The following is a 24,142-nucleotide window of genomic DNA, read 5'->3' as shown; positions in this document are numbered from 1 at the left end:
TTATGTGGAAAAAAAAACAGAGCAGGAAGAAAATGAATAAAGTCCAAATTATAGAAAATGGGGAAAGAAATAATTTTGATTTGTAGATTGAATTAAAGAGGTTGTTTGTGTTTCTGTCAAATTCTCTGTGTAATCTTTTTTGTTGTTTTGACACAGTGTGGAAAGGATAACATTTTGTATCTCTTCAACACGATGATGCACTTTGTGTCAGGTCTGAGTGAATTTAGTGTATATATTTTAACTCACTCACTTGCCGCTCACATAATCACAGCAGAGCCTTAATTAATGTAACGATTTGTATTAGCCCACATAAAGCGAATGTTTTATGGCAAAAGCTGAATGTTATTTGTGAATTGACTCAATTGAGTATTGAGTCAGTGTTGGACTGATATCTGTCCCGAAGTATTTACTTAAAAATCAAGTTGGAAGTGAAAATACACATCCCTTGAGAATAGTAATGTAGCAGAAAAGCAGCAGAGTAATCAATAATACTAATCATTATGTAGCCCTGATGTTTTCACATAATTGAATGTTAATTCAAGCAAGATGCTCATTTAATGTTAAAATAGCACGAGTGTAAAAAATAATAAAATGCAGATATTTTACCTTTAGTTATTAAGCAGTTAATGTGATAAACAGTGTGTTTCTTTGAAAATAAGGTAATTAAGTATAAATCAGGTTTTAAATCAGACCAGACATTTTCTCCCAGGATGCTTTGCTATTTGCATTTTCTGTCTTCAAGTGCCAGAAAAAAGTTGAAGGCCATTGCTCTGATACGTGTGTGTGTGTGTGTGTGTGTGTGTGTGTGTGTGTGTGTGTGTGTGTGTGTGTGTGTGTGTGTGTGTGTGTGTGTGTGTGTGTGTGTGTGTGTGTGTGTGTGTGTGTGTTTCCTCTTTGGCTGGCCCTATCTACCCTGTGGTTGCATGTCTCAAAGCCACCTTCCCCAAAGTGATCATTAAGAAGTCTGCGGTTCCAATTGAGCTATTATCTCAGATTAGTGTGTGTGTCGCTATACGCAGAGCTGCTGAGAGAGAGAGAGAGGATGAGTGAGAGAGAGAGAGGATGAGTGAGAGAGAGAGAGAGAGAGAGGATGAGGGAGCGAGAGAGGGATTAATGTGTGGGTATAAAACATCACTCAGCCTCAGCCTCTTGCCCTCATCGCCCTTGTATTTATCCCCCATTCCACATAACCTTTTAGTGTCCAGCACCTCTGAGAAACCACTTGTTTGCATCATATTTAACTTCACCCCACCAAAAAATCTGTATTTCTTTTAAAATCTAAAAAGCAGATATTTCTGTGGGGACACTCGCAGCTGTGGGCTTTGCCTCATGATAAATGCTGTTTCAGTTCAGTTGAATCATTACAAAAACCGACGTGGTATTAAAACAATATCAACTGTAGTTTGAACAGACTGGAATTTTTATTGCGCTAAAGTCAATTCAGACTTTTTGGTGAATAAAAAAATGTTGTTTAAACGCTGTCAGGGAATCGCTATCAGTGCAAGTTTAGTCAATGTGACTATAGATCAGTAATGTGTCAGATGCTAGATGTTGTGTCACATGCCTCGTGGTGAAAAGTATATCATCCATATTTACATTGCTGGGACAAACGGTTTCCCCTCAATAGCCCCACAGGCTGCTTTAAAATGGATGAATGTTAAGGTGAATATAAAGGTTGCAGACATCAAGCGATTCATTCATTCCCATTTGAATAAGAACAACAGTAAACTTTTAAGAACTAGTGCAGTCTGTGTATGCATTTGGTGAAACTTTGTTGGTCTTTTAGGCCACAGTTTTAGTTTAGTTTTAAAACGCATCACTGTTGCTATGGTTACTACTGTCGTCCACACTACTGTGGTGTTTCCGACGTTTGTAAACGATGACGTGGTCGCCCATATTCGCTTCCTGATTACTATCAGTCACGACTCGAGTACCAGCGGTGAATACAAAGCGCTCAAACGCGGTGGCCTCACTGGGTGCATGTGCAGCACGTGGCGGCTGCGTCGTTGATCGGCTGCGTCTCGTGCACATCTGTTGTCCACACAGGGCGCGTGTGTTTGCTGCACAGCTGCTTCGTGAGGTTTCTGCTATATCTACTGTATTTGCTTGAATTAAAGTAGCCTATGTACTCCAAATAATTGCCAGTTCTGCAAATATTTCACAATATAAACCTTGTTAAAACAAATGAATGGATTCACTCAACAGACGCGCCAGAGTGGTTTTACTTTGAAACTGTTCCAGGAAGTGTGGCCAGTATGCACGTTTGCGACATATTCCACAGATATAAACATTGAAACTGTGGTGAAAGCTCATTTTCACCGTCTGTTTTGCTGTGAACCGCATGCGGAGGAAATAGGCGAGACCCCGACTCTCTAGAGGAGCAGCGCGGCTCACACTCGCAGTTTGGCTGCTTTAACCTGATAACATGGAATGAAAAGCAAGACGTTCCACCACGCACACGAGCCGCTCACGCATGCAGTGTGGCCCCCCCGCTGCAGCACTCCCTGTTAGAAAGAGTTCCACCTCATCATCACTTCAAGAAAAGAAATTCCTGCTCTTACTTTTCACCGTCGCTGTTCCTCGTGTGTTGTATTTTCTGTAACCAAGCAACCAACTGCAGAAGAGACAAGCACACACACGTCCAGTGTAAGTGTGTGATCATGTGTTTCGTGCTTTCTGCTGTGTTAATGGATGGCGATTACTTCTGATACAAAGCTCGTCTGGATGGAGATCGTTTTTTTCTCTTAATTGTCGAGTTGAAAGCTGAGCCACAGTATTGAAACCGGCAAACGTTAGTGATACAGTGATGCAGCTCCACATGGCTCCAGATTTTCCGTGGCAGTGATTCAGTAGTAGCAGTGAAGTGAACCCAGGTTACATTGAGAATCAATAAGACACATGCTGGATGTGTGAGAGCGGCTGCCTGCTCTGTGAACCCAGACCTCAGGGCCGCAGTCATCCAGGCAGACATCGCCTTTCATCCACAATCACTGTCAGAAAAAAAAAACAGACCCACGAGGGGGCTTGTTGGCAGACATCGCAAGAACTGTGGTGCCTAATTCGCAAGTTCTGAGTCATGTTTTGTGAAAAATGCCACTCCATGTGACTCAATAGCCGCGCTCGGGACTCTTTGCCGACAGCTTGGGACTGGGGGGTGAGGTTCTGACTCTCACTCTATTTTGATTTATCTGTTCATGGATGAGTACACTCGCTCATCGTGGACCTACAGAGCACATTATTCCACTGTGAAGTCAAACCAGTTTAACGGAGAGCGTCAGCGGCTCGTGCACGTGGCGGCGAAGTGAAGTGATGAGCTAACAGCTGAGACACAACAGCCGGAGCCCTCAAGTCTCTTTCTTTTTTACTGATGATTCAGTGAAGCTGGATGAATTATGAGCGTCAGCTCCGCTCAGAGAAGCATCAACAGTCGCCTCTGCTACACAGTGACTCATTACATCACCACCATCCTATTGTTAAAGCTTTGCATGCAGGCCAACCCTGCCATGAAATCATCCCACCTTCCCGCCTGTCTCAAAGGAGCCATCACACCCAATGTGCCCGGTTACTAGTGAACTGGGACCATTGTCTCTCACCCAAAGGGCTGGGGAAGTGTAAAGAAAAAGATGTCACAACTTCATTTGTGACAGAAAGAAACAATGGTCAATAAGGAGCAGGTACCTTTAGGGCTGAGATATTCCATCATTCTATATCATCATTTATATTTCTTCTCTATAAACTTAGTGTTGGTGAACCCAAACAAGTGTTACAACCAAAATGAGTGTACCAGAATGTAGTTTAGCCTTTTGGACCAATAGCAGTAATTTGAGACAGCATTAAGGAATAAGACGAGAGAAAGAGGCTGAAGCGGCTGGAAGGACCGCTTTGCTTTTTACTACATAATGTTAGACTGTTGAGGATTGTCACATGCAATCTAATGTCGAGTACTGTGCCTGAAGTTGGTGAAACCATGATGATATTACAGAGGCAACGAAATAAACAATTTTAAACTAATTTCTGTGCTTTGGCATATAAAAAGCTTTTATTTAAATTGTTTTCCCCTTTGAATTGTTTCAACATATTTATAATGCTTATAAAAGTAAGTGGAAGGAAATGTTATTAGTGATTAAAAAAACTGCAAAAAAGGCAAATCCTGCACAATTTAGCAGATGGAACCACAAGTTTTTACCAACTAATCATTTTGACACAATATATAAAATGAAGTTGTTTTGGTTAACAGTTCTGACAGCTCAATGAAAACGAGTTGAATGAACAGAATAATTATGTTCGACTTGTGTGACTCTGTATAATTTTCATGAAAACCCCAATTAAATTACATTACATTCCCATTTCTATGTGATTGTGCAGATTCAGTGTCTCCTCTTCTTCTCAGCTGCTGATTATGTAGCATGAGCTGAATGAAGCTCTTAATGCTTTTATTCATTGTAGTAGTAAAGTGGAAGTGGTTCCTCTTTCCTCTGAATGAGTGATAAATGAGGTTTTCAGCACAAATGCAGAATTTATGAGCTAAACCCAAGATAAATAGGGATTTAATATTGTCAGACACTGCGTTACCTGAACAGCGAAACAGCAAACAAGGATCGGGCTGAGACTCATTCACTCAGCAGTAGTAGAGTTTTTAGTGTGGCAGACGCCTCGCAGCCAGACAGGAACTAATAAATGATAACCAGCCTTCTGATTAGTGGAAGACTGGTTTTACATGCGCTGATCAACAGACTCGCGATGCTTCACACTCTACTCCTTGCTGATCAGTACATAGAAAAAAGTGACCCTTCTTGACTTGATAGGAATGTAACATAACAGACTCTGAGAAAATGTATTTGCTCCGTGCAGAGTACAGAGCTTTTCTGCGGAGCCGCTTTTTGCCACTGCATCAAACTTTCTGGTTTTAAAAAAGCACTCGGCATTTAGATTTTTTAAAAACTTTCTTTGAAATGTTCACAGGGAATGTGATGCATGAACCAAAGGGAATAAAAATGCTACTGTCATTATTGCAAAACGCTTAGTTTTGTCATGATTTAGAATACGAATGTTGAAAAATCCAGATTTCCAAATCTTTTAAAAATGCCTCTGGATTTCAAATCAAAGAACCTTTTCTTAATTTTCCTCCTCACACAAAGTAATATAGAGCCTCCTCACCCCTTCAAGGAGAGAGTCTCATTTCAGCCACGCCTGTTTTAACTTGAGCTAATATTTAAATTATAGACATAGCATTTAGGAGTCACCCTGAATGTGTGTGTAGGAGGCAGCAGAGTCGTACCTCGGCACTTCGGCAGAACTTTTCTTGAAAGTGTTGGTTAGAGAAAGCAGAGGAGAGGGAAACTGTTCCTGACCTCGTGATCTTTTGGGAAACCAGATTGTGATCAAAGCTCAAGAGCTAAGCCCCTACCAGAGATGGATATGTTTTAAATGCATAGCCACGGGCCACTCGCATGCACGCACAAACATGCACAAGCACAGACACACACTGACACACACACATTCTGTTGGCTGCAGACTAATGGAATGACTTGTTGTACACAAACACACAACAACACTGTTCTGTCTTGTGTGTGCGCACCGGTTGTGCACGGGAAATCTTGTAATCTCATGTGACACGGATCACCAGAGAGGGATGAACAAGAGCAACGGAGAGAGAGAGAGAGAGAGAGAGAGAGAGAGAGAGACACAGCGAGAGAGAGAGAGAGAGAGAGAGAGAGAGAGAGAGGTGAAAATGACAGGAGATGAAAAAAGAGGTGTTGAGGCGAGCCAAGGAGAGTGTTGCTATAGAACTGGGGGGATGGAGGCAGGGATGAAGAGTGCTGCAGGGTCATTGATTTGGGAGTTTGTTATTGTTGTGATGCAGATCAGATAGAAGTGTATCGGATAAGATGGGCAGCCCATCAGGAATCACCTGTTGTTTCTCCTTCACGAAGGTCAAAGTTGAGGATATTGTTTTCAGCGGCACAGTCTGCACGGCGCCATGTGTTACGCCGCGCAGACGAGAGAGCTAGCGTCAAGAGAGATAACGGCACTGGCAGCCGTTTGTTTTGAATGAAGACGAACAGAGCAGCTTTACAGGAGGCTTCAGCTTACTGCAGAACATCTGCTCAGCGGCACTGCTGGGAACACCTGGCACACGTACAGCACGCCTGCTCTACTTACAATACTGTTTGAAGTACATTTTCTCCATTTAGCTAGGAAAACAGAGGCTTCCTGTATTTCCATTTGAAACAACAGAGTTCATGTATTTAAATGGCAGTTCAGGCTACAGCCATACTACTACTACGTTTAAGTTTAAAAACTCTGTATCAATTTCACGTCCATGCTAACAGGCCTGAAAATGCATTTCACGTGACCACTCGCGTACAGTGGGCACGCACGTGCCAGTGTGAACAGGAATTGCTCAAATAATAGCTTGTCTTGTAAAATGCAGAATTTAACTGCACACCAGCTTTAAGCAAAGAACAGGGTCGGCAACGCGTTATTGATTGTCCATGTTGTGGAAGGAAAATCATTCAAAATAGAGCTATAGAGCAAACAGTAGACAAAGAAAGAATGTAAATGTACACCTTGCTGAATCAGGAATTGTGCATGGATGTTGAACATATAACTGGCCCTTCTGTTTAAATTGTGGCCCCCCCATATTGGCCTTGGTTTAGAAAAAGCCTAGATCCGCCACTGCTGGCAGCAATACTGATGCAGTTGCAGCAGAGGCATTGACAGGTGAAGGGAGAGATGGGAAAATCATTGCAGCTTAAACAGACCGCCAAATAGGGAGGGTGTGTATGATGGAGGATTGTGGAGAGTGATGCATGTCACATGATTAGAGCAGTGTAGCTCGAGTTGACTCTCTGAACCAGCTTGCAAGGGTTGCTTTGTTTAAATATGCTTCAGTGCACTAGCAAAACCTCAACCCATCACCAGGACCTAAATGAATTGTGCATACTACATCGCTACAGCCCTGCAGTAATGACACACAGTAAAAATTTTAAAAAATCTCAATCCAGAGCTGAACAAAGATATTATTTGCTGCAGGATTATTATACATGCAGGTGTTGTTGCATCCACCTGTTCCACATCCTCCGATATCGACTCCTCCGACGCGCCTCTAAAATCATTAACCGCTGCATCTTTCAATTTGTAGTGATCCCCAAAGATGTGTCACTTCTTTGTATCCACCCAGCAGAAACCTCACTTTGGCATGCAGCGCTACGGCCTACTTTGAATCTCAATGGCGCATACTGTATATTATTATTATTGCAGGTTAGAAATGGCAGTAGAATTGCCCCAGAAAAGCCTTCATTAAATTGCCTCACGCAACAGGAAGCTGCTATTGCATTTGAAAGCTTGCAGCTCATTTCACACAGTGCTTTTGTAAATAAAAAAAAAAGGTCATGATCTTGACATTAAGTGAAAGCTTGTATTCGTTTTATGCCAAAGGCTGGTAGAAATAGTTTTGTGTAAGCAGAAACTTTGCTGATCAAATTGAACTTTCCTGTATCAGCACTAAAGTAACCTCATGTATTTGAGGTGTAGACGAACGATGCGATTCCAAATGAGCCTCCAAAATCTTAACCCATTAGCAATGTTACGTTGCCAAAGCCAACTCAAATATAGGATCTCTATATGGAGATGGACGACATGACTGATCTCAGCCAAAGCGTCTTGATCGCAGCCTCGTGCCTGGTAGGAACAGGTCATAAATCCTGCCTCCTCCATGTAAATCGATTGGACATGGCCCAAACTAAAGAGTCAAAGGACATTTTAGGTAGTTCTTATCACACACGTGTATGTCCAGGTGCTCATTATTCAGATATGTTTGGTTTTATTTAGTTGTTTGATTCTATAAAAAACGAGGTGAAACATGTCATGATTGACAGCTGAGAATCACTGGTCGTATGCATGTATTGGCATGACCTTGCTACCACGGCTCCATACCCCGATCGTTACCGCGGCGACTCTGGCTTCAAATGTGCAAGGTGGCAGTGTTTGTATCTGGGATGTTTGGGCTTCATTCCTGCGTAGTGGGAGGAAGAGGAGAGGTGTCGTCCATCTTTATTATCTTACCTGTCTACAGACAATAATCAGTGTACCCAGCATTGCGTTGAATCACTTATGTGTTGTGTGTTGATGTAGACGAATGTGGATTTGGTATTCCTTAGTAAGTTAGACATTATGAAAATAGCTTGCTTACCCCTTCACTCTCTGTCCCATCCGTTCAAGTGAGCCAACCAAATGTGCCGTGCTCTTAATGGAGCCACTGAGTGCTACATGCATGAAAAAAACTGCAGTTAAGAGCATAGTTTCTGTGTCACCTTCAGTTTTTTTTTCTTCCCAGAGACACTCTCCTGGAGATGCAGCGCATACTGATACGACTGTATGTGCAGCAGATGTAGAGACATAGTTGTGCGCCTCAAAAAAGAGAAAAACACAAATCAGGGACAGGGAGCTCTGCGTGTTGTGACAGTGAAGTCAGTGAAGTGTGGGGGTTGATTGTTAATAATTTACATACATATGACATACAGTATTTACAACTCCTTCCCACCCTCGGGGCATCAAGGTGTAGTCAATCCATTGATATACAACATTAATACATGGCAATAAACAGCTTGTGTCATGGGCCCACTCTGCACAGTGGCTGCATTGTGCTACTGTGCATAAATTCAGCTGCTCCGGTGCTGAGAGGGAAGCTTTTAGTCTGTTTTTTATGGTGGGCGGCTGCTGGACTCTTTGATTGACTCCTTTTCACAGTGGGCATTTGGTGGAGCCACACTAAAGGATTTCAGCCCTCACAGAGTCCATCAATGCCTGTCTGCCACTGTGTTCCCCCTGTCTGACTCCAGTGGGGGGAAGGAGAAGAAGAAAGGGTGAGGTGTGGGTGAGAAGAAGAAAAACAAAGGAAAGAAAATAAAGTTTAAAGCTCGAAGCACATAGAAAGGGGGTCTACTTGTGCGGGGTGAGAGAGTGTGCGCGTGAGAGCGCTGCGTTCGATGTTCAAATGCAAACAGCAGCTGCTGCAGAAATCTGAGGGTATCTTAATTACACTGTCGTTGCTAGGGGCAGATTTTCTAGAACAAGAAATTTAACCTCGGGCAGTGTTACACTTATGCTAATTTGCGTCTGCAGAGGGATATGTAAAACCCTGCTCTCAAGGCCTTGTCACAGCAATTTGCAGTGCCTTAGTCTTCAGGCCAGTGGGGGTCTCTCTGTAAATTTGGTCCACTGCATAGCATTGTGTTTCGTGTTATTGGAACTGCAAGGAAAAGAGGGAAAGAAGGAGAGATGGGGTAAAGAGAGAGAGAGAGATGTGGCCCTTTCTCCTTGCAGGGTAAAAGGCTAATCCCCCAATTCCCATTGTAGGCCCTTGGTGAGTAGACAGACACTGTAATCCAGTATGGCACACATTTCCATATACAGGAGGAGCTGCACTGAAGGCTTTAATGCATTTGGCTGCCTGTGACTTAGATTGGCAAGGCACTTTTAGCATTTATTCTTAAATCCGGACAGATTATAGGCTAAAAATGAATAATGGACTACTGAAAAGTAATGAGACTAGTCATAAACCTTTCTGAGGGCTTTAACAACTATCTTATTTCTGTCTTGTATTCAGATACCGGGATGTAATTACGTACTTAGGGCTGCCTGCAAGCACTTTCATAGATTAATTGATATAGTCTGAATGCAGAGAAATCTCAGAGACCGAAATATCCATGACAAATAGCTCGTTATGGATAATAGGCTTCATTTTAACTTATTTATGATTTATCTAAGTTATTCTCTTTCAACCTAAGTGGTATATGTCTTCATTAGCAAGATCATAGTCTTGATTACTTTTGTCTTCCCAGTACTATGCCATTATTTTAGTTTTTCTCCTTAACCTAACCTGACTTTAGCCTTCACTCCGTGGACCTTTGGTATTGGCCATTACCGAGTACAGACCTGATACCGGTGCATAAATAAAACAACAACTTGTATAACGTATTATAACAGCGGTATGCCAATAACCCTGTGTGGGTGTGATGATTGCTGTCATTGTTGTATGACCTGGCTCAGGTTAAACCCTTTGAAAAACAAAAACACACAAAGAACGAATGGCATAGAACCTATTTTATGATACGGTTTGACTTTTGAACTGAAAAAGAACACAAATGAATAAATCTAGAAATACACAACAATTAATTAATTTGAATAGCTCAACACATGTTGATACCATGTCTGAATGGGGCCTATAGGATTAGAGGTGAAACGTCAAGAAACACAAGTCCAGCTGCACCTGTACAACTCCTAAAGATACCATGATCTGGATGGCTGAGAATCATCACAGCTATGGTGGTGGCAATGCCACTTAAAGTTTCGCTAACAGCTAAAAGCAGCAGGAGAAGGAAACTTTTGTAGTTCAGTAACAACAAAAACTAATCTATATCTCACAATGGTAGACTTTTCTGCCACTCGCTCAAACTTGCTGATTATTCACCGATAAAGGATCAAATAAACTCTACACCAGCACCTAACTTCTTCTGTATGATTTTACAGTATGTAAGGAAATATCTGGAGGGACTTTCTTCCTCTTGCTACATATGTGACAGGAGAAGGACGGATAATTTAGCAGCTGTTATCACAAGGGACAGACTCCATTAGTGGCTTATTCCATGAATCGTTCACTGACCTAGTTACACTTGGGAGGAGTGAGATATGAACAACTTGGAAACTAAGGTACATTTACACCCTTTCAGTGATTCAACATCTGGCTTGAGTATGTCTCATTTGTACCTCAGGTTTTTAGCCACGTTAGCAGTGTGGCTCTAGACTTGTTCCTCAGTCCATGTTGGTCCACCATTGTGGTTGGGTGCATACAAATTTGAACATGGATCCTGCTGATTTTGGATTATTCCCCCACTTTTCCTCCATGAAATTGACATGTTTGGTTTTTGGTGAAATGTCATGACAGCTGATGGATGGATGTTACGACTGCTGTTTTTCTGTTTGTCTGTCTGTCTGTTAGCAGGAGTACCCAAAAACTACTGGACCGATTTTGTAAACATTTCTAAAATCCAGGATTTTTGAAAGTTTTTGGGATATTCAAGTGAATTTCTCAAGAAATAATGTAGAGATGATAGTTTATACGTCTATTTGGTGTGGATGCAGATTTTATGAATCAAATGGTTTGGAGGGTGATCTTTATTTAGTTACATTACGGGAACAAATATCTCTTTAACCTCCGTTCAATGTGAGCAATTTGTACAACATGTGAACTTAATACATGTATCTGATTTCAATACATGCAATATGGGGATAAAGTAGCCAATCAGCCTTGGCAGACGTATGTGCTCTTCAAGTGCCCGTCTAGTTATAAAGGTTATAAAGTGGTTAACATTTAAAAGGGGAAATCGCTCCGTCACTGTTTCAGACTTTTTGGACTGTTGTCACTCAGGCCTCAGGAGTGAGTGATGACTTTTGGTCCTGGAGTCATAACTACTTTTGTCATCTGGATAATGATCAATAAAAGGAGTGTCTCCTGTGTGCCGCTAGATTGAAACTGGGACGAGATTGTCCAAGTGGAGGGGAAATCACTTTGGGATTCTCCTCATTAATTTCTATTCATCTGTTTCGCTCAGCAGCACTGACTCTAAATTCTGAGTCATACTTTATTCTGAAATTGCTGTAAAAGAATGTTAAGGGTTGCTTTAGTCTTTTTTAACAATGACCTAAAAGTACAGTTGTAAGCGTCTGATTGGGCGTAGGCGCATGAAGATTTGCATTCAGCTGTATGCTTATTGTGGATTTTACAATAAACTCACAGTGCTGATGTTTTCCCCCTGAGATCTCGTACAAGACTTTGAAAAGTTCTCCGCTATCAATGTCATAACAATATCTGTAGTGTAGGCTTTCATCTGATGTCTTTGATAACTTCAAAACTAATACTGGAATATATGAAGAAAAAAAAAAACAGTCAACATGTTAAAATCTTCAGATATCAGATGGTTGTGCTCTACTTTCAGAATCAATGCTTTCTCTTTCTTTTTCCGAATATCTTTGAGCTTCAGCCTTTAAGCAAACCTCTGAACCTACTTTAGCTGTTCCAGGGATTGTAAAAGACTGTAATTTGGCGGGAGTGTTGCAGGTTTAACAGGGTGGACTAAACAATTTAAATGTGAAGCAAATCATTGCTGACAAAAGATTATTTTTGCGCAGTCCAACTTCCCTGAATCATTAAAGGTTAAAAACAGGTTCTCGGATCAATACGTCTCAGAGGTAAATGTCTGGGCGGACCGCTGGGACTTTGCTGAGCAATGCAAGACCTCCATCCTCAATAACACATAACACAACACAAAGCAGAAGGATGCAGCCTCTGCAGAAAGTAATGTTCACCAGGATCTTGGTTTGAATCCCAGACTGTGGTGATTCAGTCCAAGAGGAGGAAGGTTTCAGAGTCATTTCCACTGAAGCGTGCAGGAGAAAATCTGGAGGGAATAGTGATGGTGAGTGTGTCAGCAGTTTAGCTGAAAGACCTTCTCTGAAACCGTGTGTTTCTCTGGCTTCTAGACCAGTGAGACCTTATCACTAAAACTATGGGACAGATGACACACGCATATACATTAGCTTGCTAATACAAAGTTATTTAGGTTGTCTAGCTATGAGCGACGACTCCTACAGCAGCACACGCACTTCTATGACAAAAATGTTCGAGGCTTCTCGCCTCCAGAGTTTCCCTGACGGCCAAGACCAGGCTGGTGCCCAGACAGCTGGGGCTAAGCCATGTCTGAAGAGCACGGTGGTCCCGAGACGTTCAAGCTGTTGGCGCAGGCGGCTCTCTCAGCCAGCAGTTCAAATGTGTGTGCGGGAGACAGCCGAGGGTCTGGAGAGGATGGGGGACATATTTGAATGTTAGACGATGGTGGTGGTTTACGGGTTTAGTTACAGGCCTGATTTGAAATGAGCACGGCTTTCCAGATTAACACTAACAAGCAGTCGCTGGTGGCTTTTCAAATAAATGTCATGACGTAGAGACGTCTTTTAAGGTCGACTCTACGTAAGCATCGGCCCTGCAAGACGGTATGAAACACTAGGTATTGTTTTGAGTCGTGCATAAACTTGAATGTAGATTTTTCATAAACGTGGTAACAAATGTGATATTAAAAAACAGTATTAATGTGTTTCATCAAAGAACAGTCATATAATCTAGTTTACAGCTCAAAAAACACATTTAAGTTTGCAGTATCTCTTTAAAGTCAAAGTTTTCAACGAAAAATCTTCAATTGATTTTGCATTTGATTTAAAATATATATTTTTTAAATCATTCATCAAAACCAATCAAGACTTTTTATCCGTACCACGAGAGGCTCATCCATCTGTTTAGCAGGATTAGTTTCGATAGGAAGTTTTCCTGTTTTGATAAAAGTAGGATTTAGCATTAATAGATGCATTCGCCACCTCCAGCTGTGGAAAAGTGCACGCTGTCTGACCCTTGCCAAAGACTCGGGAACAGCAGTAGGGGCTGGTCCCTGCAGACACCCGCTGTTAAAACCTTGCCTTGCTTCTGTCACCGCCTGCCATAGTTAGATCCCTCTGCCAAACTGCTTTATTTCTCTCCAAGAGTTTCTCAATGAAATGCTCGGTAATTGCTTGGCTCTTCATCACGGCTGCTCATATTTTTCAAGGCACAGCGGTCCTTGTGGGACAATCACAGACACATTGCCCCTGCACGTTCTCAGCAACTCGTACACACACGAGTCCCTTTCAAGGGTGGGAGCGATGGCAGCTCACGTCGGGAGCGTGTCCCTGCAGTCGCTACCTGCTGCTCTTCCGCAGACGGGTTGTGCGGTTTACTCCCTCCACCATCCCACCTACCTCCTGTTTCAAAGGAATTTCACTTGAAATCTTACCCTCCATTTTTTCACAAGACAAGTGTCTGCTGAGCTGTTCTGACACCCCTGCGGTTTGACTGGGCTCCCTGCTGAACCATTAGCTTGCAATGCTGGCATTTTTTTTTACCACAAACACACCAAAGAGCAGAACCCGTGCCTCTTCTAAATAAAACTGTGTAAATCCTTGTACAACAATTAATTAAACTTTTAAAATGAGACGTGGAATTCCAGGCTGAATTCTAGGTTACATTTCCCAGCAGAAGAGGTTATTACATAGGATCGGATGAAATTACAGTTGGGTTGCATCACTGGTTTAGAAATACCATATGTGAGCTGTAAAGGAGGAGCGGTATATCTGAAATCCATCCATTCGTCCATGGAGCAATACCCTCACTATTCAATGAGGGTCATGAAGCCAATCCCAAGCCCCCTTTTTCCACTGATCAAAAAACACCCACTAACAGCTGGCTTTTGTCTGCAGTGCGAATGGATGCAATCTGCATTCACTCCTGGGTCAAGTGTCTGTGCAGTAGAACCAGGTTTTTGAACGAATCCTGTTCTGATCAGCAGTGATGAAAACGCGACACTCGTATGAACGCGCTAATGTCTTCTTCTTGTTCTTTGCTTTGACAGTCCAGATGTTGACGCTGCAGCTTTTCCGGCGGCAATGTTATAAAGCACATTGACTATCCGGGCGTTAGTGCGTAAAGAGCCATGAACGTCTGTGTACTGTTCGTGTTTTACATCTTCAGAATTAGAAAGCTTTGCAAATCTGATACGTAGCACCTAAAAAACGATACATACACACACACATTCCGACACATTCGTCCACATTCATAATTGATAAATACATAATAGTAAAAAAGATAAAAATCGGTATAATAGGAGCATCATATCATACGCATGGGTTCTGTTAGAATGATTGCACAAGTATAACCAGTGGATTGCACTTCATGGTAAATAGTCTGAGTTTGTCCTGAGATATTATGATGAGGTGGTGGCAGTACGGGGGTGATGTTTATTAGAGTTCAGTTCAGTGATGGCTTGTGGGAAAAAGCTGTTCATCAGCCTAGAAGTGCAGTTTCCAGGAGGTTTACCCACGTTAAAAAAAAAAAAAAACTGCAAATAGCATACTTGCAAATTTTTGCCTAAAAGAGGTAATAGCTGATGTAAAACCAGAGAAGTGGGTACACCCTACAAGCAAACCTTCATGTCTTTAGACTGCAGTAGTGTACTGTATATCTTCTGAATCGTCCTGTTCTCCTCTATATTCTCATACGCTGTCATTAAGTATTCATAAATGTGTTATGAATTGTTTATTTCTGTGTCGTCTTATTCGTTGCCGATGTGCCTGATGTGCCTGATGTCTGCTTGTTGATATGGATCGCATGCTACATGAGGACAAAAAATGGAAATGTTCCATTTATAGCACCTCAATGCACATCACATGCCATTTAACCCAGGTGGCTGCACTGTACTATGGTGGAATACAACTTGTAAGCTAATATGTAGGTCACTTCATTATCTGACTTCTCTTATTCAGCCGCCCGAGCATGAGCCGCTGCTGTCCTGCACATTTCTGCATCAACCAAACACGTCAGGGATTTATCGCTCCCTCCTCTTGTGTTGATAAAGTAAACAAATGAATGGGTCTGCTGCTGCTCTTATCATTTTTATTCACACACGATGTACTTATTATTCATGTCCAAGCATTTCAACAAAGCCCCTGCTTCATGTAAAAAGAGCACAATACTGCACAATTCAGTTGCGTGTGTTGTTTTTCAGTCACATCTTCACCACACTGTATGGCACTACATTAAGTTTTCAGTCCTTGTGTTCAGAAGCTTGATGATAAGTCATCACACCTTGGACCTGAAAGACACTATATGGGACAAATCTTGCTACTAGAATGCTGGACGTCGTATCCCCCCCTTTCCCACACTTGACCAGACTTAATTTAAAGCGTGTTCAGCATGTTCACTATGCAGAGGCCTGTGAAGCTTTGAGCTCACCTCCTCCTTGAACTCTGTGTAAATGTACATTGTGTCTCTGTGTCGATGCCAGGCTGTTTGGATAACAAATGTTGACATATGGCTGCAGATCGACTGTATTTCTGCTTCTCTAAAACAGCAAGAACAGTTTTAGAACAGGAGTGTAGCAGAAGGCCAGACACAGGGAGAAGGCACCATGCAGTGAACGGCAGGGAAGGTGTGTGTACGTTTGTGTACTGTAACTGTCTTCCGTGTAAACAGTGCTGCACAATACAATGTGTTTTATTTCAGCAATATTTGTCACTTTGATTTCACTGGGCTGTGATATGTGCATTGTATGTCTGTGTTTGGGTCCACCTACACACATGCTCCATATGCGCATGCAATGCAAAAGAAGGTGGGCTGTTACTTGAAGCCTGGATCTAAAAAAAAAATAATTGAAGAAAACAGCTTGATGAATCAAGACTTGTTCTGAATGTCCATGTGGCTCAGCTCCATTTTGTTGCCTTCTCATAGACTCGCTATAACGACCTGTACCTTGTCTGATACTGCTCCAACATATGTCCGACATGAAGGTAAATATCTTTGTGTTTAGGCCAGGCTGTAGCAAACTGTCTTCAGTATAAATCACTCTCAGGCTGCCTCACAGGGACAGCTACCTGAGAGACAGCTACCTCCGGCTGCCCAGACTCCTCGTTGGTCTGGAGATGTCTGTGCCAACGTGACCTGACGGGGGGAAAAAAATGTCTTTTAGCAGTGTGAGGGCTATAATTAGCACAGTGTGTGTCTTTTGATGAGGACACAAGGTCGGAAGAGATGCAGCAGCACCATGTGGCCTCCTTTTAACGCAGGCATCGTGAATGTATTATGGTGCTGATCTGATAAAAGAAAAAGGGAAAAGTTGTCCGTTGATGAGGTTTTGTTTGTATTTTCTATAAAGTTTTAAACTGTAATGCTATGAAAAGAACGCCTCGCCAATCTGAAATCTCTCCTAGGGCTCCAACATTGCCAAGGGCCGGCCCTGATTGTGACTCTTTAGTTTTTCTCATCTGCTTGCAAGGTTTATGACCTGTACTGCAGCCAGCAATCCTGGTGGCGATTGAGACACTTTGGCTTCACCTTTGAGGAGCAGTCATATTGTCCATCTTTAAATACAGCCAATGTGGAACAACTCCAGCTATAGGAACATGAATTAGCTATGGTATAAAACAGAATTACATGTCGATTCATTTTGCAGCCCAATTAGTTGTTTTACATATAGGAGGATAAGCAGTCTGATGTAACACCTTTTAGCTTTATCCGTAACATTTGATTTTCTCAATTTGTCCAAAAGGGCAAAAAGGTACAACAGCGGAGAGAGAGAGTGAGCGATATTGAATCTGTAGATGCCACTACTGTGGATCTGGGTTTCTGGATCAATACTCCATCAACAGGAGCTGAGTTAGAGCTCAGTCCCATGGGACTTTTTGTCTTCATGTTGGCTCCAGTGGCTTATTGCTGACCGCAAGGGTCTGACTGACAGGACATGAGTGACAGAAAAGAATCAACATGAGGAATTATTGACTCACTCTCGGGACACTTTTTCATTCAGCTACATGGACCTTCGAGGTATATAATAACGGATTCATAATGTTAATATTACAAGTAAAAATGTATCAAAGTAGAAAATGTCTGCCTTCTAGCAAACTTAAACACTAAAAATAGGCTAATTAAATTCTATAATCATTTGCAAAAACAATTTCAGGAGCAGCTTGTTGGGAGCCTCGCTGATGCCATGCTGTATTTTCTATGCCACCATGATATCCCATTTAATTTTGGACGGTTTAGTCATTTGCATGCCGGCTTAAGCCAACAGGATACATTATGTTTCCTGCCTCGACAACACTCCCCTACTTCACTCCGAGCTAATGAGGCCATTTGTCTTGTGATGCCCAGGAGACTGTGCTTATCACTGCAACACCTATTAAGCTTCGCGTAGCCTCCAAATGGAAAGAGCTGTTATTAATATCCTTCATGGTCAAATATTTTAAGATACAGTTAGGAAGTGTGTGTGTGTGTGTGTGTGTGTGTGTGTGTGTGTGTGTGTGTGTGTGTGTGTGTGTGTGTGTGTGTGTGTGTGTGTGTGTGTGTGTGTGTGTGTGTGTGTGTGTGTGTGTGTGTGTGTGTGTGTGTGTGTGCCAGATGACTGAAGGCTGTCTGCTCCTCTTGAATGTCACTGAATGGCTGAGGTCAAATGTTTACGGAGCGCATCAAGACTTTTTTTCCGGTAGTCCGACACTTAAATATACATATTCACGTCAAGCTTCCTAGTTGATATTTTTAACCAATATTTTAAATTAAATATTTTCACCAATAACTGCTAAAAATGCTCTCAGGTTAAATGATATGGTGCTGAAAATCAACCAAACCTGTATTTAAACCATAGACTGTACGTAAAGATGGAGGCCACAGCTCCACTTCCTCCCCCAAACAAGAAATGAAGCCAAAATATGCGGGAAAACAGAAACCAAACTTACTGGCAAAATTAGCCCTTGGACAATGACATACATCAGTATAAGAAGTGCTACCTAAAGTGACAGATACCATATTTGAGTAACATTTATTTGACATGCACTTCGAGTTTTGACATGTCCCATCCACTAACATGGAGGAGATGGGGTTGATAACCTCTATTGTAGCCATTCACCAGGGGGCTGTTGAGGTGCTTTGGATTCATCGTTGGGAGTTGTCGTGTTGTTTCTGTATTTACAGTGAACGGTTGATGCTGAAAATCAATTGAACCTGTGCGTTTGTGAGGCTGCGATTTCACCGCGGTGCTTTTCACTAAATGCTACCATCAGCCTGCCAACGTGATGCTGTGTATCATGTATAATCTTCTCCATCTCATCTTGGTGTATTAGCATGCTAACATTTGCTAATTAGCAATTAATTGATCAATTAGCAGATAAAGCGTCCTGAGGGTTAGAGGAGCTATTTTGGGTGCTGCGTGGTTCCAGATGATACTCCCATTCATGTTTCCTATAGACAGTGTCATGTGACTCACAGCTGGAAAAACGTCCCTGACCCATCAGTAAAACTCAACTCATCAGTATTAAAGATTAAAAATGTATGTGATTCTTTGATACAAAATCATAGGATAATAAATGAACCATGACTCCTTGGCTGCATTTCAGAAGTGAATATCCCATCAACAAGCTTAAAACTTCAGATTTATTTTTGAAAAAAATCCTGAAACAAATAAAACGTTATTTTCTTATGTTGAAATACAACATAGTTGTGGACTAACCAAACCAACCATACCAACCAGCATCATGGCTCATAGGACAGTTTAACATTACTGTCCTATGAGCCATGATGCTAACTCGGCTAACAATATATAAAGGTAGTTAGCTGGAAGGGTTAAGCTGCAGAGGAAGCTGTCAGTCACATCAGCAGCGAGCCACACTGACATCTGGCTTTCACGTGAGGCTCATCAACCCAATTTAACACCAAACTCATAATGCATGTACACTGTAGGTCTGCCATGCGCATCCACATGACTGGAGATTAAGAAAGATGAAAAGGAGTAGAAGCAGAGAAACGCTTACAACATCGGCCCCACAGGAGAAGGCTCCAGGTGGGGTTGTCGGAGCGTGGAGCTCCTTCCCACTGAACCTCCTCCAGGAGACATAACATGGCTGGGTGAGCTCCCCTGTGCAGGGCCCTCGTTCTGTCTGTGACACATCCCATTTGTAATGTTCACCATAGGCGACACTCGCACAAAAAAACAGAATTGCTATTGCTTTTGTTTTTCTTAAATTTTTCTCAGATGTTGGCTGCTTGAGCTGTGTCTCTAAACGCCTGCAATACAAGAGACTGTGTGCACTATTGTGTATGTGTGTGTGTGTGTGTGAGTGGGTCTACATGTGTGCCGTGCATGTCTTAGAGATTAATGTTCGGTAAGTGATATCCGCCTACAGTGCAGTAACATTGCCTGTTTTTATTCCGTGTCACCCTCTCCACTACGATTCCATAAAGCATTATTACTGTGTGTGTCACTCTCTATATCTGCTGCTATTACTCACTTGTGTTATTTCTCGTCTTTCTGTCTGACGGCTTCCCTTCTTCTCCTCGTTCTCCTGCCACTTTCCCCTTCAGCGTGCCCTCACACTCGCTGACCCAACATTTAAAAACCTCTCCTAATTAAAACCGAAAGTTATTCCAAGCAGATGGCAACGAGATGGCCCGGGTAATTATTGCCAAGCGAACCATGGCCCCTGTAGACCTTGACTGAAACGAGTTGCAAGTTCAGTTGGATTGGGTAAGGAGCTCAGACTCTCGAAGAGAACCGGCACAACATGTCCTGTGTGACCTGCAGAGGCCACGTGCTGGATAAGAGATTTTCAAGGTCTTTGTCATTGGATCAAAGAACGTCTTATGTCTTAGTCAGCACATTATGCACCTTATAGCCTCTCAGCACTGCCCTCATCTCCCCTTTTGTCCATCTCCTGGAAGGCGTATTAACACAATATTAATACCCATGCAGGGATTTACTGTATAGGAATGAAGGGTTTGTTTTATGGGGTTAAAATGCTCAACTTGAAAAAGAATATTAATGCAAAGTTGTATCTTCCTCCAGGATTTATACGGAAGATCTCATGAATGCAATTAATCTGTTGAAGAAGGTGAAGCGTTTTTTTTTTGGCCTCTGGGCCTCTCTGTTTGCCGCCCCACCCACAAGCATGAGTGATAAAGAGGCTCTGGAAATACTCATGCAAAATACAAATACATATGCCAGAGTTAAACGTGAGCGCGCCGCTAATGAGTTTATACACTTGAGGGAGGTGCTGGTTAAAAGGATGTCACTCTCCTCATTTTATCGCCATCCGGCCTCACCTTTAACAAAAGCCCACATTCCAGCTCTGTAATGAGGACACGAGTGGCACTTAAGCTGCAGAAAAATAACCATCAGAAATTTGTGTTTTTTTTGCAGAGGGAGACTTAGACAAGAAGCTGGGTATTATGGAGAAACAAAGCAAAAAGACAAGGCTTGGGGGAGGAAGAGACCTACGATTGAAGGAACAAAAGGAGCAGAGGGAATGTTTGTCTCTGGAGTTTAATGGGGTCAGTTCATTATGCTTTGCAGGAAAGAATGTTAATTTGCATTTTTGAAGTGAAACGTAACAAGGGTTGGAAACACAGACTGAAAACACATTGACTGAAACACATGTCCTATTAGAGCAGCACTCTGAGACATTTCATTTCTTTTGATAGCGCCAGCGCGCCAAGGTGGAGCCATTATTGGTTTGACTTTGTTCCTCTGACACGCGGGATAATTGAGAATAGGGCAATTAAACAAGATTTAATATTAGAAACAAGCACTTTCTAATCTGGTTGACAGGCTGTCTGTCACCCCTGGACTGCACTAACAAGACTTACAACCACATCACGGGTGGCTCTTGAGTGACCCATACTGTAAATATGACATTAGGGTTACAGTGGGGGTTTATGCATTTTGAATGAGAGCCAAATATCAAGAGGAAGGCTGGAACTGTCAATAAAAAGGTTTGTTGCTCGACACCCTCTCTAAATTTAAAGGTTTACAATTTGATTGACTATCTCTCTTTTTATAATCTTTAATGAGATGATGTTGAATAACATCTGATAATGTCCATGTAGCTATTAAAGATAATAGAGCTGCATGAATCAATGAGAAGGCAGTAATGGACAGGGCCATTGATACAAGAGTAAATAGGTTTGTAAAGTCAAAATAAACAGCTATTTTTTTACTAGTTTCATACTTAACTTGCAATTCATAAATATGGTCAGCTGCAACTGTAGGGAATCTTTTTATTAATGGGTAATTAATCCACTGTCTTGTTCTTAATTAATTTAATGACTTGTTCTAAAAGAAATTGAGGCATCTGGTGACTGTATGACCATATCAGGGATTTCAGCCACCCTCTCCTTATTAGGGGTGCAGCGGATCACGGTTCAGATCGGAGGGCAGTTTTAAGTCAAGGATGAAGTGTTTTGCTTCGTTCATTCATGCCTGTGGCGCCATTTGCCTCTTGCTTGCTCTGTTTCTTCCTCTCGCACGCTATTGTCCATAAAGAATTTACTGCCCACACAGAAAAGCCAGACGTCATAGTTTCAGCTACAGCTGTGTGCGTAGCTGCGAGTGGCAGTCAATGCAGTTCTCACACACCCAGGAACTTCTCTTTTTACTCTCTGGTCTGTGGAGCTGTCACTCGGGCTCTGTTCCATTTGAGAGTGAACGGCATGCAGAAAAAAATCGGTATATTTAAAGCCCAAATGCTCCCATATGTGATGCAAATGATGGAGACAATTCTTCCTCTGCTTCAGTAGCTATGTCGTTCACTGTCAGTCATGTGGATCACAGATCAACCATGGTCCTTAACACCACTACTAAATATCTTTTGAAATCAAGAAATCTAATTATTTTTTATTTTTACATTATAATTTCCCAGGTTTTAAAGTGGCACAAGCCTCTGGGAAACGTCCTCTGGCACAGAGCTCACTAATGGCAACTGTACAGCATGAAACCAAAGGAAATACATTGGTCTCTTACAGGAAATGTCCTCCTGATGAAAATATTGAAGAAAATCATCCTCTGGCTCTTTTATTATTAGTCCCGATCATAATTGTAACCATAAATACAACCCTAACCCTAACCTTGCCAACAGGTAGGAAGGAATGACTTACACATGCGTCAGTGAAATAAATTAGATTTCATTGTTCTTTTTATCTGGGTTGAATCACTTTAATTACTTTTGAATTTGTATCCAACAAATCCTACGTCTGTGAAATGAAAAGTAGGACGATCAGGAAAAACTACGTGCGTTAGCCAACTGATCTATATTGCTTTTGAAATTGGTGTGAGCCGAGCACAGCAAAGGAAGACTCCTGCTCCTTTCCCCTTGCAGCCGTTCAGCTCAGCTTAAGCTCCCTGGACATCTCTAAATGCTATATCTAATTTGAAGCATCAGAGCCAAGATGGAGCCAGCTTAGCAACAGTTGTGGCTGTGTAACAACACTGGGGGGCTCAGCGGAGGGCCGGCTTGCCAGTGATTTATTAGACCATATTGCAGGTCCTCCTGGAGTAACAGGCTGAGGGAAATGAAAGGCTCTGACCCCTGCTTGCTTCGGGCTCTCTGGCCGAGTTGGTACAGGTGGCCGGTGTGTGTGTGTGTGCGTGTGGTAAACTCTTCGCTGTTACAAGAACATTTTGATCACTGTCAGGTTTCCTTTCATTGCTTAAACAAGGTTTTTTCTGACGTATTTTTTGACTGCAGTAAACAGGTTTTCGAAGTAAAAGGTTTAACCTCCCTGAGCTTGCGGTGCTCGACAACCAGCACCCATTTCCCTGCTCCGTGACGGAAAACCTGAAGGAGAGATTAGACTGTTTTTTGGAGACCAGCAGATGGAGGGAGGGAGGAAGGGGGAGGCAGACGGGGGTGAAACGGGGGAAGGGCATACAGCACAGTAAGTAAGAGTCGAGAAAATATGGAGAGTGGAGATGATTAGTGAGGGATATCAGTGGAGAGGTGCTGCAGAGGAATGATGTCAGAGACGATGAGCCTGATCCCTTCTGATCACACGGATGATTGCTGGGATTCACACATTTCACGACCAGTTTCATGACAGAGCTTCAAGGCTTCTGACGCTGTCTTTAACCTCCTTTTCTCACTTTGTTATTCTCTGTGCTTCTCTCTCTCTCTCTCTCTCTGAGCAGCCAGGAAAACCTGCGCCCCTGCAGAGTTCGCCTGTTTAAATGGCCAGTGCGTCCCAGGACGCTGGCGCTGCGACGGGGAACCAGAGTGTCCCGACGGCTCTGATGAGGCAGAGGAGACCTGCAGTAAGTGAAACCATTCAGCTTGATTTAAAGTTTTTCAATACAGTTTGAGCTTGAGGAAAACGAAAAACACTGTAAACAAGCCAAAGTCAGATAATCAAAATCAGTGATTCTCAAGCATAGGGGCCTGAAAGATGAAGACGACTATCTCCAGCAAGGAGGTTGTGTTTTCACACTTTTTCTGTTTATTTGTTGGTTTGTTTTTTTGTTTGTCAGCAGAGTTACGTAAAAAGTACCTGCGCAAATTTCGACAAAACTTGGTGGAAGAATGGGGCATGGGCCCAGAAAGAACCAATTACATTTTGGCGTGGGTACTCATTTTCTTTAACATTGTGAGATTCATGAATCTTCTTGAAAATAGTATTTAGAGGCCTGTTCTAGTCTGACCTGTTATTTGATCTTCACATTTGGCTTATTTTTCCCCATTTAGT

General features: G+C 42.3%; 1 protein-coding gene across 2 annotated transcripts in view; it reads left to right on the top strand.

The window, feature by feature from the left end:
• The window catches only part of LOC117778317 (low-density lipoprotein receptor-related protein 8-like), a 92,385-nt gene that overhangs the window by 9,698 nt on the left and 58,545 nt on the right, over positions 1-24,142 (top strand). For both annotated transcript variants that reach the window (XM_034613815.1, XM_034613816.1), the window contains exon 3: positions 23,592-23,714. In XM_034613815.1, the coding sequence (XP_034469706.1) occupies positions 23,592-23,714 (123 nt within the window). The remainder of the gene's footprint in view (positions 1-23,591; positions 23,715-24,142) is intronic.

Source organism: Hippoglossus hippoglossus, chromosome 17, assembly GCF_009819705.1.
Source record: "Hippoglossus hippoglossus isolate fHipHip1 chromosome 17, fHipHip1.pri, whole genome shotgun sequence".
Taxonomy (NCBI): Eukaryota; Metazoa; Chordata; class Actinopteri; order Pleuronectiformes; family Pleuronectidae; genus Hippoglossus; species Hippoglossus hippoglossus.
This window is presented reverse-complemented; position numbering and strand designations above follow the sequence as displayed.